This window comes from Hippocampus comes, unplaced genomic scaffold (assembly GCF_001891065.2).
Source record: "Hippocampus comes isolate QL1 unplaced genomic scaffold, H_comes_QL1_v1.1 scaffold174, whole genome shotgun sequence".
Lineage (NCBI taxonomy): Eukaryota > Metazoa > Chordata > Actinopteri > Syngnathiformes > Syngnathidae > Hippocampus > Hippocampus comes.
The window spans coordinates 9,500,552-9,516,499 of NW_017805983.1; the positions used below are offsets into that span (position 1 = coordinate 9,500,552).

Genomic DNA, 15,948 nt, shown 5'->3' on the forward strand with positions numbered 1-15,948 from the left:
GTCTCTCGCACACAAAGAAATGACCTTCATGCTGCAATTACATGGATCAACTTCATATTTTGTGTTGAATTAACGAATGATAATGCTGTGGAAATGTGTGACTTCAATTGGACCGGGTATATGGGTCATTTCACAATTGGAGGACATGTTAGACACCTACATTTTTGAAGAACAGCACTTTTATCTGATCCTTTTTAAGCTTTAAAGAAAAAGAACCAATAAGTCATGATATACTTTGATTTGTCCAGCCAGCCATCAATAGCACACTTTTTTATGAGAGCTTTTATTTGTCATACTGTATATATTTTGTCCTGTTTGGCGCAAACCTTTTGGCGGTAGTACTCAGGCACCTGCAAAACATATACTGGAGGCTATTTAACAAACATGGCTGAATAAATCATTTACAATGAAATAAAGACTGGTAAATGTTCTTTTACTACTAATTCAATTAAATATTATTCGAATGACAGTAACAGGCTTTTGCTCAAGAGTGCAGGCTAGCTGCATTAGCAGCTAACTCATTGTTTGGGGCAAATGTTTTGGAGATACTCAGGAAACTGAAAAACATATACCATATTAAAAAATATACATATTACTGAATAAATCCTTTACAGTGACATAAAGAGTGTGAAATGTTATTTTTCTACTAAATCATTTTTGAGAAACAGAGATTTTTTTTCTCTTGTCCTCTCCAGCTGCTATGAATTGCCTGGCCAAGAACGTGGGCCTGTCCAGCCAGCGCAGGGTAAAGCTGTCCGACCACTCGGGTGTTTTGGGACTGCTGCAGGTCGAGACTGGTCAGGCGTACTAGTCCTAATGTGACCTCATCAGGACAGCATGACACCGGCAGTGCGATCACCTTCCGTTGTACCATTTTGTGAAGAGGAAAAAAAAGTGAGCTAAACATGCAAATTATTTGGTTTGATGTGAGGCTATTTTGGTTGACAATTGCAGGTATCATCTTAAATCATTTCCAAGGGGAACATTCCAGTCAATTATTACTAGTCCGTATATTTTCCAACATGTTTTAAGTTTTTCCATGGAGTCATAGCTGCATTTCTAAATGGGTGAAGAGTGGATGAAAAGAATTGGAAGACTTTTGAAATGGTCAAATTTGTGCAAAAGGACCAGGCAATTGCAATGATGTGTTTCAAAACATTTGGGGACTTTGAAAAATATTCATCTATTTTGTTTTACTTTTCGTTTTGACAATCTTTAGATCGCTAAATATTAGTAGAATAATTTGTGTCATATTATTGTAAAAAATGTATATCTTTGTAATATATTGTTATTAAGAAATGTCAAATCAGGTCAAAATAATTTTTTAATGTGTTTGTATGTGAGATTCATCAAATGTAGTTGGCGGTAAGACATTCCAAATTTTCCATTTTGGACATTATTTCATTCTCACAAAATAAAGAAAAAGGCAGATCAAATTTGTATTATGATTATCATTATAATTATTCATATTATTGTGGTCAAATCCACAGTGGATTGTCTCAAGTGTGTCCTTTTTTTTGTAATTCATCCTCAAGTTCTTTCTCCACTGTTGACATGGACACATTTGTGTGGATCAAACAAGACTTCAATTGCCTTCTGTAACTATGCTCACCTTCGATTATTTAATAAAACAGAATTTGATTAAATATGTGAATGCTTGAAACTTTTTATTATTCCTGCTGATATCGTACTGGATTGATACCGGATCGTACTCTAGGCAGCAATATCAGTATCGGAAGTGAAACAGTTGTATCGGGCCAGTGGGATGGAAAATTCATTTTCCAGAAAAGGGATTTAAGATTCTTGGAATTGTACAGTCTAACACCTCCATACGTTTCGTACAACGGACACATGCCCCAGACAGCTGCTTGACTGAGGGCAAAGGTTAGGAGGGGATGGTGGATACGGTCAAGTTCGGGGAATTGGACTTCCATGCACCAAGTCCCCAAAAACACGCACAGGACAGTCGCTTAACTGAGTAACAGGACAGGGACAGGAAGGATAGAAATTAACGAAAAGAATGGAACTTCAAGTTCCACGAATTGGACCTCCATGGAGCAAGTAGCACGAAATTGTATGTTGGCATTCCAAATTCCGTACGTGTGGGATTGTGAAACTTTGTTTCAATGGATGGATTATTACATGGTGTCGTACTGCCATCTGGTGGCAACAACATCTGGTGGCAAAAACAAAGCATAAGTGTTTTATTCGTTCAAAAAGTGAAATATAATGAAATTTAACATTTTATGAATTATGAAACGAAAATAGTTTTTAAAGTTCTGTGTTTTAATTGTTTAATGTGGAAGTAATGTGGGAAAAAACCAAGAGCTGTATCGCCAACGTGGACATTTCCAGTAACCTGGGCGTCTGTGAGTAGCGTTTTATTAAAGTACTTTAATGTATTAACACATATCGATTCTCACCACTCATAGGCGCCCTTCAGAAAAGGGTCCCCAACAAACTTGATTACAGCTATCAACTGTAATCAAACGGAATGTTGTACATGAACAGTTCATCAATGGACTTTGCTACAATCTTACCTCATCGTTTCCCGTTCTCACTTCTTCATACACGCACACGAGATGTCATCTTACCAGCTTCTTCTTTAAGGAAGAAATAGCAGAAGCACAAGGGAACCGAGCACAGACCCCACATTGTTAAATCAATTCTGTTCTGCTGTAGATTTCCTGGGATGATTACAAAATGCTTGTGGCCAGGATGGCCCGTTTGTCACTGAATGTATTTTCTGATCAGGAAAATGACAACCAAGCTTGGATTTTCAATTTTATCAAAATTTGTTTGGGAGAAATCAGGAAATAAGTTCTCACGTCTCTTTAAATCCGCGTCAAAAAGATGTATAGGCACACACATAATGCCATTCTAATGAAAATTTGCTGTTGACCAATGTAATAAATTAGATTTATATAGTGCCCTTCTGCTTTGAAAAAAAAAAACCCAAAGTAATATGCGGCATTAAAATTGTGAAAGTAATGGTTTCAAAACTACTCATACAAAAATACGTTATGCAAGGGAAAACTAATCAATTGAAGTGGAACTCAAGTAAAAAAAATAAAAATATCTACAATGTTTTACTGCATGTGCGTCACAGTTGGACCTAACAATGAGGACTTTGTCAAGTGAAATATTTTCTGACAAAGGCACTTCACAAAACAATTACTTGGTTGGATAAATTCACATTTGAGAGACTGAGATAGTCCACATACCAAGCCATTTGAATACAAGCACTTAAAACTTTGTTTTTCTCCATATTATGTCTTTTTTAAAACAGGTACGGAGCAGATTCTCAACCCCTCACAACATCCTGATATATAAAGCATAGCACTAGAATTCTTTATCCATTGACTGCACATTGTTTTCTCAAAATCCGATTATTTTAATGGTAACCATGTTCACTTCCACCATATACTGTTCTTATGACAAATAATATTGAAAACAATTTGGTGGTAAAAACATGACACATTAACGGAGCGTCCTTGAAACTTAAGCTGAAAGTTACCTAAAAGACAATAATGTATAAAATAAAAACATATCACGTTAAAACGTGATGTTTGGCTTCTGCATTCGGCACAACAAAATTAAGCACTTACTTCCGGTTAAGGTCAGAGATGGAATTTGGTAAAAGTTAAATAATTTTAAACACTTGACATTATTATTTTTTAGAGAAGTAGTAATTATGTTGCTAGTCATTTTGATTTATAAAACAGAAAAAGGATTCTGCCAGTGACCTGGATTGGAAAGTAATTGCTTTTGCTTTGTTACGGTGAATGTGAAAGCCAAAATGTGCCATGTTATAACATAACTTATGTTACGTGGCACTTGTCATTTTTAAAATGTGGAACTTATCACATTATAACATGATGATGAACATCTTTTTTTTTCTGGTGTGGCAGCAAATGCAGAAAGTAAATATGAAATTCTTTTGTGATAATCAGTCCTGTTAGTACAAAATGGTCTTAGACATAGAGGAGGAAAACACACACAAAACTTAAAAAAAAAACAACACTAACTGCGTGGCTACTTAAGTCGGTGCTTTTCCAGAGCATACTGAACACATTAAAAATGGGTTAATGCAACCAATCAGGCGTGAAATAATAAATTATATGGGGAAAAAAAACAAACAAAAAAAAAACTCGGTATATCCCTCACCAGGAGTAACTTGACACCATTGAGGATTTTTCATGTTATCAAAATCAGTGTAAATAAAACAAAAAGCATTTTCTCCCTTGAAGAAAACAAACAGATTTCGATTCAAATGAATGTAAATCTGTATGCATGACCAACTACTTTTGACTGGCACAGTCCCCAATCCCCTTGCATGCTATACGTCGGGGGTACCAACTATCCTCCGACCATTGCGCGAAATGAATCAGCGGGATTTGCTGCAATTCCAGATACATACACACATTCCAAAACACGGGTATCACATGTGCATCATCCTTCCAGCTCTTTCTAGTCCCCATTGGGAGGCACAGTTGTATTCCTTCTGTATGCTTGAACTGACGTCTACGACACGCAGTCTTTGACGCCACCGGGAGGATCTCCGCTCGTCACCAAATTACAAAGAAGTCTGCGACGGCCCGCCTGGTAATCCTCCTCATCAACATTGACCAACAGTTTGATCGCCTCGTGGCCTACTGCCTGCTTCAGAGAATCTGTGATGAAAACTCCTTTCAGGGCCTCTAACAACGAGCCGTTGATGTAGTCTCTCCAGAAAGCATCCAGGTAGGTGAGCTCGGAGAACTTGATGTCACAGATGATGGAGCCCAAGTCTCGTGATTTGAGGATGGTGTTGGCCTGGTTGAAACGTTCAAATTGGCGCTCCACAACCTCTTGCTTGTTGGAAAAGATGTTGCCCTGAAGGGCCGAGTCGTGCTGGCAATATTCGGCACGGACGCGCAGGCGTATATCTGGGGAAGTCGAGAACAAGGACGGTCAAGATTTCCATGCGGTTAGACATCAAGAAGGTTCAAATGTGGAAAGCTGGCCATTAACATGGCTCTTATTGATACTGCACAAAATGCAACAAGTCACCAGCTTCTGGCATTGTCTTCAGTTTTAGATCAGTCATCTCTCCCCCCCGCCTTTTTTTGCTTCAGCGTTTTTGGCCTGCATTTTTCATATGGTAGACTTTATCATTGGAACAACATTCTTGTACTGACAGCTTTGAACGGATGATTCAATCACCCTCAGTCTTTATAATCCAACGCAAACAAATATGATGATGTCATACAGTGAGTGGGACAAGTATGGGAATCCTTTGGAATTCTTGAGATTTCTGGATAAGAAAATGCTCAGAAAATGTGGGCGCATCTTCATCAAAATCACAAGAACAAACAAGCTGTCTATTTAAACTAATACCACACAATGATATGTTTTCATATATGTAATGAAAAGAACATGTCAACATTCACAGGACAGGGAGAGGGGGAAAAAAAAGTACCGGTAAGTAAGCCTTTGCATTTAATAACTAGTTGACCCTCCTTTGGCAGCAATGACCCCAACCAAAGGTTTCCTGTGGTTGGAGATCAGAGATGCATCATCCTCTGGATGAGTTTTGGAATGTCTCATTCATCCATTTAAAGTATAGGTAGCGGCTTCCTAAACCTTCTTCATATCAAGTGCTTTTAACTCATTCAGTACCAGCCAATTCTAAACCAAGTCTGAAAAGACGTTTAAAAACGTCTTTGGGAGTGAATGACTTAAGTAACTTTTGTTGTTAATGAGTGTTTTGTTAAAAAAAAAAAAAGTTGGACATCAAACTTAAAACCGTGTAAAATGAATAGAAAGGTTTCCTGAGGTTGACAGTTTGGACACTTCATTCATACCACAAGTTTGCTTCTCTCTGAAGTCGGATAAGGAATGGCTTCTCTTCCACACGCCATTCGGTACAGAAGGAGCCGCTTTCATCCGAGATGGCCCAACATAGGGTCCTGTCAGCACATGACATGGGACTTAGGGTTGTGAGGCAGACGTTTTCACCAAACCGTTCTCTCCCACTTTGTCTTGCGGTGATCAAAACGGAACTTGCATGCGCCACCCACCTGTCATTCTGCGAGGCGCATTTTCCCTGCTTTTCATGGCTCCTCTCGGCGAAATGTAGCGCACGGACGTCTCTTCCAAGTACTTGTCAACAGGATCTGGGCACACTGAGGACCACACATATTTTATACGAGTGGAATCTGTACATGGAAGATGAACGCAATAACCCCAGCTATCAATCACTATCGCCACATGACCATTAATAGGGGGACAAACGCCAAATTTGGCAACCCAAGTGACTCACGATGCTACCCCAGCCTAGATTCTACCTCATATTTGCTAACATAATAATGACTATAGTCCTGTTTTTCAATGAATGACACTGAAAGTGCTTCAATTTCTTATTTAAAAAAAAAAAACATCGAAATAAATCAATTGTTAATACTCAATTAAAATATTTACTCAGCATGCAATTCCTCTTAATTCATTTCCACAAGTCTGCTTCTGTTTGTATGACGTCGCATCCCTTTTTGTAGATGATCACTATTGATTGTTTTTCTGTTATGGATTTCATTGTGCTTTTATTAATGACAGAAACCACTGTTCCTTTTGTGAATTCTTTTTTTTTAACTTCAACATGTTCAATAAATGTACAAAAAAAAAGACAGCCTTTAATGTTTCAAGTGACTCCCACCAACCACTAGTGCACCAAACAGAGAATACAGAAGAACATGTAACTAAAGCGCAATCTTTGGCAAATACAGAAATGTGTTCCAAAAAAAATCTTAAACATGAACATTCCATGATAACACAAACATGTCTATGTAATTAATCCCTTACTTCCTTGCATAATTTCCCCCATGTGAGCTTTCTGATCTTCTAGTATGGCACTTACTAGTATTTTCCAATTCAGTAAACTGCTTCTGTGTGTCACTACGGCCACGTCTGTATGTGAACATGAACCTTTCTTCCCTCAAGCCATTTTTTTAAGTACTGTAGTTGGTCCAAATTAAACCCATGTTCAGTAAATTATAATATGCAAATTATGATTTAGGAATGACAAGAAGACTACTTACCAGCCTGTCGTTTCTTAAGTGTGACGTAAGGCAAGAGGTCATGACGAGTGATAATTCTCAGAAGCTGGAGCACGTGTTGAAAGTTGGTCTCATCACAGCGACCCTGGCGCTCCAGTGCCAGCAAGAAATCTCGTCCGCTCCTGATGCCGCCACGTTCGTACTCGTCAATCACATCAACGAACAAAAACGACAGTACTCTAACGTCCCGATGAGTGAGCTGGGCTCCGATTATATCAAACATGCGGTGGAGCGAGTTCAACCCATGTGACTTGTCCACCGCTTCCTCGGGCCAAGGCTCAAAACTCCTCAATCCTTTGGATACGCTGGAGTTGACCAAACAGGCCGAGACACCGCCAGTGGTTGCCAAAGTGGAGCATCCGGGCCGCCGCGAGAGAGCTCTGTTGTCCAGACGGCCGGCGGTGGCGCCGCTCGGATTTGAGTCAAGATGATGGGCCTGGAGATGAGGCTGGGCTTGTTGAGCTGAGTCATTGTTGGCGACCTGGTGATGAATAGCCCCACCGTGGAGTTGAGGCTGCTGTGATGTCATCTCAGGGACCAAAAGTGCAAGATCAGCAACTGCAAGTCTTGCTGTCTTCCTCTCTGGCTAATGAGCTAGAAAAGGAGCAACACATTCATTCATTGTAGAACAAGTCACGTGGGCATTTCAAATACCTAACAGCTCATGAACAGAATCATGGTGCACTTGCTTACATTTGCTGGAACTACTCCATATTCTGTCATTTCACTTACTAGAAAGTACTTTGGAGGGGTTTATTTAGTCAGAACGCAGTACAGTTTGGAAAAGTTGTGTAAACAACTAGAATTTCTAGGGATGGGCAAATACCGAAACCCGGTATCGGGACGATATTTTATGGTATCGGGTTTTCATGGGAGATCGCCGATACCACCCACTGATACTTAAGGCAACACAAATCTGACATTGAATAAGACCTCCTCAGCAGTAGTTGGCGCTATACTGCAGCAGTTTGACACATAGGTGTATTGAATTGAATTGAATACAACTTTATTGTCAAATGTGCTGTACGTATGTGTCATCATCTGCATCAGAAAGAAAGGTCTATGTTCACATTTTTTCATCAGTGTTAAATGAAATCTTGTCGATCAAAGTTAGAAGACATATCAGTGCTGATTACCGGTAAATATTCAGAGTGAATATTTATTAAAACACATTTAATTTTTTCAAATGGTAGCTTCGACAACATTGTTTGGAAATCACAATGTACCATCAACGATGAGTTATTTTAGGGGACTACCTGGTGCTGGTGGCCACCACGTTGGTGACCCCCGCCATACACACGCACACCTATATACGCTGGCATTTACACCAAAGGACAAATACGATATACATAACACATGTTTTTGTTGGTAGTCATGGGTGCTAACTGGTCACCCGAGTCCATATCTTGGGTTCAAACTATAGGTGAAATTGTTTCAGACATAGGCCATCATAAAGGACAAACTGAAAGACGATGATGAACTGTTCACCCATTGCTGATCAAACTGTCAAACGCACTATTGTTTTTGCGTTCCTGGTTCAATGTATAATGACATTTGTTCTTCAACACAACACAATTATGCGGAAATCAGGCAAGGTAGTATAACAGGTCAAAGTGACTGTGGATCATCTGGACTTACATATGACGACAACGCAAAGCATGCCAATAACCTTTGAAATGACTCGAATGTTTACAACACAACGGACCTACGAAATGCGACTTGCATCTCAAACTTAAACTGATCGCGCTACATTGTTCATATCCCAAACTGCCATTATGGTCCTAAACCATGGCGTGACACTGAACAGAAACGTGCGTGCAATCTAGTTGGCGAAACGTTAATTTGAATGAGCTCGGAGTTAGCTGGACGCCGACCCGGCTAAATTACACCATTTCAATTTAACACACAACAAAAATGTGCAGATTGCTCATCCTCGTGACCTGGAGTCTTATTGCTGCAGACGCAAGCTAACAAGAGCCGCACCGTCAACGCCGGCGTCAAAACAAACAAACAAATTAACAAACAAACAACAATGACTGACCAATAGTCATTTCAAGTCAAAATGATGGCCGCAATTCGTTGTGTTTGACAGCGTGAGTAAACATAACGCTCGTGTGTCAGCCGAGAGGAGTTATCACGCCGTAAATACATGGCGACAGCTAATGCTAAACTAGCTAGACGCGTCATCTGGTGAGACTTCTTCGTGGACAAAAAATCGTTCTGATTATCTACAGAATGATGTTTGATTATATACGTTTTAAAACTCTTACTTTGTGGTAGGACAGCGCCTATCGGCCTGTAATAAGACTTCTTTGGCTGTTTTTCGGCCCTTAAACACATACCACCTGAACTTTAGGATAAAATGAAAGTACTTCCTGTTTACAGTGCTGTTCATTTCCTCCCAAGCCGCATTTTTCTTCTTCCTCTCTTTTGAAAAATTCAACTTTATTGAAAGTCAGCACAATAACACAAATTGTTTTCTCTAACTGGCACTAATATTATAGATGTGAATATTAACCGAATGTAAAATTTACATTTATTAAATAATGTACTGAAATACAGCATTACATTTGTAAATAAAAGTCAAGACACATAATGAGTTTGAAGCAAACTCACATCTCACTCTGTGAGTATTACTGTGAATTCTCTCAGTTTCAGTATCCACATATAATAATCATAACACGATTACATTGTGACTAACAGTGTGGCTGCAGTCACGCTAGAAATGGAAAGAAAGTCTTTTGTCAAGCTAAACTGCCCATTGCAGATAAATGATTCTGAAAATCAAAATGTACTTTACCCAGCTACTTCTTACACATAATTCAGTGCCTCATAGATAATAAAACTATGATATAGAGGGAAAATGTAGGGCCTGTTTTTTCTTGCCAGTTTAGTGGAATAAAAATAAACTATGTTGTTGTTTGCCGCTCAGTGGAATATGGATGAACTATATTGTTGCTAGGGCAATATACATAACAGGAACCACATAGGTGGGACATGTTGTCAGTCAGGCATGAGCCAGAAGAAAAATCATTACTTTCCTTTCATTGAAACCAGCGCTAAATGTAGCTAATTGACATGGGACCTCCAAATTTGTTCTGCATTTGCTGCAAATTTCATTTCTGTTTGTCCTTTGTAGACAAGAGACCCCGATCACCCCCACCATTACATCCCCACTGTCAGAGGACTACTATTTCCAGTCAAGGACATGGCACACTTAAAATAGCTCTCTATCTGTGGATCTATTTTCATGAAGGCATCTGAACAAAGTAATATAGGACAATGTAACTAAGAAAGTTATATTACTAGTGTTACTATAGTTCGTTTCAAGATGAATTTTATTTAACTTGGGTCCAGATTTGCAGCATTTATTTTTGTTCTTCATCCATCCATCCATTTTCAACACTGTATATCCTGAACGGGGTAGCGGGGAGTTGCTGGAGCCTATCTCAGCAGACTTTGGGCGGAAGGCTGACTACACCCTGAACTGGTCGCCAGTCAGTCACAGGGCACATATAGAGACAAGCAATCATTCACACCCACGTCCACACCGTCACTGAATGGGAACCGATTTCACGCTGCCCGCAGGTCAGACGAGTGTACCACTAAAGCATCAGCAGCCCATTGTTCTTCATCATCATTATTCTTATCATATATGCTTTTTAATTAAAAATAAAATAAAAACAATAAATTTTGACGGGAAAATACATGAATCCTATTCAAGTGTTGTGTAATGTCTCTCCCTGCTGCATCCAAGAGGGAATTAATGGAATTACTAGTTAGTACGCACACAAAATACATGTAGTGTCTGATTTTTATCAGTTCATGTACTACCTATTATTACTTGTGTAACTTTCAAATTGACTATCGTGGAGTTTTCTTTCTTTAACGGAAGATTAACACTTCTATCCACATGTGTATAGCGATTCCCTCATTTGCTTCTAGCTTCTACTGAGATTGCCTGTATTGGACCCGATCGAGGGCCTGCCGTTCCAGTTCATCCCAAAGATATTTAATGCAGTAAAGGTCAGCGTTCTGTGGAAGTTCATCCACACCAGATTTACCCCAGCAGGTTTTGACGTCCCGCTGGAACACAGCCGTGCCTTCCACAAGCTGTTGATGCAAAGTTGCAATAAGCATACAATTGTTTCAAATGTTTTGATTTATTTGCTTTGCATTAAGATTTTGCTGGTAAATGTTGGTAATAATTTAACATAAAATAATGTAAAAAAATAATAATCAATACTTCCTCTGTGTCTGCATAAAAACTAATGTTGCTTTTTACTTACTGCACACACTAAGCTGTTTTAGAGTAGTTCACTCTTGTTGTCTAGTTTATGAACGGTGGCTTCAAATTTCTATTGCAATTACTTTTTTTTAAAATAGTCCAACAGTCATGAAGTTGGAATCTGAGCTTACCCTTGTTTGAAGGATACCCAGATACAATATTATTTATTTTCTCTCTGTAACATTGCAGGCATAGCATGTAAACAAGACAATCACCCAGCTAAACGTCACTTAAATCCACCCAGCACCTCCATGTTCTGCTTTTGCTAGGTGGCTTCTTTTGTGCTCTATTTATAGCACTCCTTTACTCTCTGTTTCTGTCAATCAGCCCCCCGCCCCACCACTCTTCAATTTTGTGGGATGGGTCATAAGCTTTTTTTAATGCCATAGTTCCCTAGCAGTCGGAAGGCTGAATCAGTCCCACATTTTGTCACAGCCAGTGAAGGACCAGCAGCAATGGATGACGTCTATAAAGCAGCGGTAAGTACAAGGCTGAGTGTATGCTTTCTGTCTGATATTTCAGGTCAAAATGAAGACCTGAATCTAAATTCTTCATATATTAAACTCAGAGCATACTCTATCAGGAAAATTGCTATGAGAGCATTCAGCTTTGGAGCCATTGTGACCGTTATACCCTTTCAATGTCAAGTCAGTGGATCATTACAGGATTATGAGAATGCACAACAAGAGAGACTTCAGTGTTAAGGTGCATGTGATTCTCAATTAATTTTGAATGCAATTCTGCAGTTGGAAATGAGGATTAACATTTAGATGATTCACTCTATGTGTGCCCTGCGATTGGCTGGCAACCAGTTCAGGCCTACTGCCCAAAGATGGCTGGGATAGGCTCCACCATGCCCATGACCCTCATGAGGATAAGCACTTTGGATAACGGATAGCTTCTAGATACAAAATCCTACTTTTGTAACACTCCATAGTGCTTGTGGTCTTGACAAAACTAAAACTAGAACATCATGAAATGAGTTCCTGTTTGTGGTTCCCATACTTTTTTTTCCTTTGGGTGACACCACATCATAACATCACGAAGTTCCTTCATATTATAGTCATTTTAAAGTCAACTGAGGTCAACCCCCCAGTATAACAATAGAAAAACAAAAAAAAAAAACAAAACAGCTGGACATAAAAAGAACAGCTGATGGTGCTCCAACCCCACAGACAAACACGCATGTACATAACTGCATGACAATCGATCTTGTACAGGCTTTCCAACAACAAGAATAGCCGGTGAAGACAGCTACATGATATATCACTTATACCGCTGAGTCGTGAACAGAGGAGCTGTACAGTTGATCCTACTGTTGTCCTGCTTTTGTCTCTAGGTCGAGAACTTGACCGAGGAGCAAAAAAATGGTGAGCAAATGAATCCTTTTACTACACTCATAGCCTACCACTGAAAACAGCTTACCTCATGCAACTAAGCAATGATTTCAAATGGCCTTAAATCAGGCCCTCAGATTACATGAATAGCCTACCACTGATATTATTGATGGCAAAAACAGTTTATATAGATATTTTATGTCTCAACACACCCCTATTATTTATACTTACATGCATTAAAATATGAGACCAAAAAAAATTGAAACACTATCATTCGTAACTATACGAAAAATGACCTGTATAATTGAAAAACAGATTGGGAGGTGGCGTATATGCAGCCAGTGGCCGGCCATGCATTTGGCACCTTGTCCTTCCATGGGGACTTCCCCCACCTACAGCTTTTCTTAGTGGCTTTGGTACATTTCTTATGTCAGAATAGACATTTGCAAAACAGTCAGTGCATTTCTCAAAATAGTTTGTATAAAGTGCAAAACATCACGGTTCCCCAATAAGATGCACAAGTGACAAAATTATGTGAAAATTGGACAAGTAGTTTTGAGACATTCAATTCTGATCCAAGAAATGTACCAAAGCAAATGAGAAAAACTGTTACACACCTCTTTATACCTCAACTATCACATTGGAATACAAAAACTATCAATATTAAACAAAAATGCAATATGCATGCCACTGTGCCACACCCATCACCTGGAACAGTTCCAACTCAACATGCATCTAACAATGTGACAAAACTCTTAATTGCCCATAACTATGAATGTGAGTGTGAATGGTTGGTTGTCCATGTGTGCCCTTTGATTGACTGATAGCCAACGTCGATTTAGGTGCTGACATCGTCAATCATACATCGAAACGTCTTATTCTGGAAGCTTGCTTTGTAAAAGCACAGCAGTTGTGGCAACACCTTGCCTTTGCTGAGTTTTGTTTCAAAAGCAAAGGGCAAAGGTGGCTTATTAGTGCATCTTCCTATTCTGATGTGATTACAGTATTCTGAGGCGACAAAGAGAGCTAGTCGGGCTCCATAAATCTGCCATTTTAAAACCAGAATTATGAGTGCTTGAGAGAACATGCCATCACCATCTCTTGCCTCAAGTCTGTCCGTTGGACAACATATGGCCGGGAAAGACGAGATTCTGTATATCAAAAGTACTCACACTCTTAAGTAGAATTATAGAAAACTACTCTGGTAATAAGGTACTGATTTAAATCCCCTGTAAGGAGCTTGGTCGCCCGAGATGGGCTCAGAGTTGAGCATCAAGGGGAGCCAGATGACATGATAATTTGTCCAATAAATTGGCCTCCACCCCACCTGAGGTGGGCTCTCCTCTTGCTGCGGTTGACGTCACCGAGGTGGTTAAAAAGCTCCTCAGTGGCAAAGCCCCAGGAGTGGATGAGATCTCCCCAGAGAGCTCTGGATGGTGTGGGGCTGTCCTGGTTGACACGCCTGTACAACATCGCGTGGACATCAGGGACAGTGCCTCCGGATTGGCAGATCGGGGGTAGTATGTTCCAACTATGGAGGAATCCCATTCCTCAGCCTCCATGGTAAGGTTGTGGACAAGAAAATTTGCACTGCAGCAAATATTACATGAATCACAGCCAACTCTCAACACAAACTTCAACAGTTTTTTTTTTTTTTTTTTAGTGTCGCTGTACAGACAGAAAATGTGTTGTCGGATACTATCAATGTCTGCGTGTCCCACAGAGTTCAAGGCTGCCTTTGACATCTTCATCCAAGATGCAGAGGACGGCTGCATCAGTACGAAGGAACTGGGGAAGGTGATGAGGATGCTGGGGCAAAATCCGACGCCTGAAGAACTGCAGGAGATGATTGATGAGGTGGATGAAGATGGTAGGTCAGCGCTGAGTGTGATACACAATTTTCATTGTGGTCTTATCAAATAAAGTGTACTGTGGACTCTACAAAGATAGTAGATGGACTGAAAAAAGAACATTACATTTGGATGATGAATGGATTTTATACCATCTCGCTGACGATAAAAATCTCCATCTTTAAAAAAAAAAAATCTATCAATCAACAGGCAGTGGCACAGTTGACTTTGATGAGTTCTTGGTCATGATGGTCCGCTGTATGAAGGAGGAGAGCAAAGGAAAACCAGAAGAGGAGCTGGCTGAACTTTTCCGAATGTTTGACAAGTATGCCTCTCTTTTTCAATGTCACCCAACGCTGCACATTCTGAGTCCAGCAAAAGCGTTTCTGAAAAACTCTTTGTCCTGTGTTGAGGAATGGCGACGGCTACATAGATTTGGAGGAACTTAAGGCCATGCTAGAGTCCACTGGAGAATCCATCACTGAAGATGACATTGAGGAGCTGATGAAGGATGGAGATAAAAACAATGACGGCAAAATTGATTATGACGGTACGTGTTAATTCTTCTTCTTCTTTAAAAAGACATCCACAATGTGTTTATAAAGTCCTCATCGCTATAGAATGCTGGATTTTTGTGCCACTGCCGAGTGCCACAATGTCAAAATAACAGATTATAAACAGTTTTTTTGATAGCCGCAGACTAAAACAAATGTATTATTTATTCACGACAAAAAAATAAAATCACTTTTATTCCTCACCATATGCCATACCAACCCTGGTCTAAGGGTGTCAGGGTTGTTGAAGTGTTTGATTCATGTGTTCTGTCCAACAGAATTCCTGGAGTTCATGAAAGGTGTTGAATAAAGAATTCAGATGGAGGTGACACAACGGCCATTCTTGTCTTCCTCCCGCTGCAATGATTCCTTCAGATTGGCCTCTTTTCGTCCTGTACTTGAAGCAACATGTGTCTTCAGCAGGCATCGAAACTCCTTGCCAACTCTTCTGAAAATAACTTCAGTGAAGCTCCAACATTGTTTTACAAATCCCCAGGTCACATACACTATTTGAAATAAAACAATTTTCAAAATTACACTCTTGGCCTGGCGTCATATGTGATGAAAGAGCATCAAAATCTCTTCCTCCCTTCCTTCCTTCCTTGCTTCCTTCCATTTTCTATAAACGCTTCTCTTCATTATTGTTGAGGGTAACTGGACCCTATCACAGTCAGCCTGTACTGGTCGCCAGCCAATCAAAAATATAATGACCTGAAAGCAAGGGTGTCCAAACAACGGCCTGAGGGCCATTTACAGCCCTGCAGCATATCAAAGAAATGATTTCTGACATTGCTTGTATGGGTATTGAAATGGTGGCATTGTTGC

At 39.8% G+C, this 15,948-nt stretch overlaps 3 protein-coding genes across 6 annotated transcripts in view; 2 read left to right on the forward strand and 1 right to left on the reverse strand.

The window, feature by feature from the left end:
- LOC109528230 (paired box protein Pax-7-like) overlaps window positions 1–1,640 on the forward strand; it is a 29,658-nt gene extending 28,018 nt beyond the window's left edge. For all 3 annotated transcript variants that reach the window (XM_019890591.1, XM_019890593.1, XM_019890592.1), the window contains exon 9: window positions 696–1,640. In XM_019890591.1, coding sequence (XP_019746150.1) covers window positions 696–811 — 116 coding nt within the window. In that variant the 3' untranslated portion in view covers window positions 812–1,640. The remainder of the gene's footprint in view (window positions 1–695) is intronic.
- A 1,424-nt stretch (window positions 1,641–3,064) lies between these two features.
- Window positions 3,065–9,494, reverse strand: dedd (death effector domain containing). Of its 2 annotated transcripts, XM_019891574.1 has the most exons (6): window positions 9,365–9,492; window positions 7,788–7,835; window positions 7,077–7,688; window positions 6,063–6,167; window positions 5,847–5,951; window positions 3,065–4,928 (listed from the first exon to the last, which is right to left on the reverse strand). In XM_019891574.1, exons 3-6 carry the CDS (start codon window positions 7,621–7,623, stop codon window positions 4,525–4,527), a joined length of 1,161 nt encoding a protein of 386 aa, XP_019747133.1. In that variant the 5' UTR covers window positions 7,624–7,688; window positions 7,788–7,835; window positions 9,365–9,492; the 3' UTR covers window positions 3,065–4,524. The 2 variants fall into 2 exon arrangements, with proteins under 2 accessions (XP_019747133.1, XP_019747132.1); XM_019891573.1 differs by lacking the exon at window positions 7,788–7,835 and having other exon boundaries at window positions 9,365–9,494.
- A 2,255-nt stretch (window positions 9,495–11,749) lies between these two features.
- LOC109528675 (troponin C, slow skeletal and cardiac muscles-like) lies at window positions 11,750–15,661 on the forward strand. Its single transcript, XM_019891575.1, has 6 exons — window positions 11,750–11,861; window positions 12,722–12,752; window positions 14,443–14,589; window positions 14,780–14,894; window positions 14,983–15,119; window positions 15,402–15,661. The coding sequence occupies exons 1-6, from the start codon at window positions 11,838–11,840 to the stop codon at window positions 15,431–15,433; spliced, it is 486 nt and encodes a 161-aa protein (XP_019747134.1). The 5' UTR covers window positions 11,750–11,837; the 3' UTR covers window positions 15,434–15,661.
- Window positions 15,662–15,948: the final 287 nt, after the last annotated feature.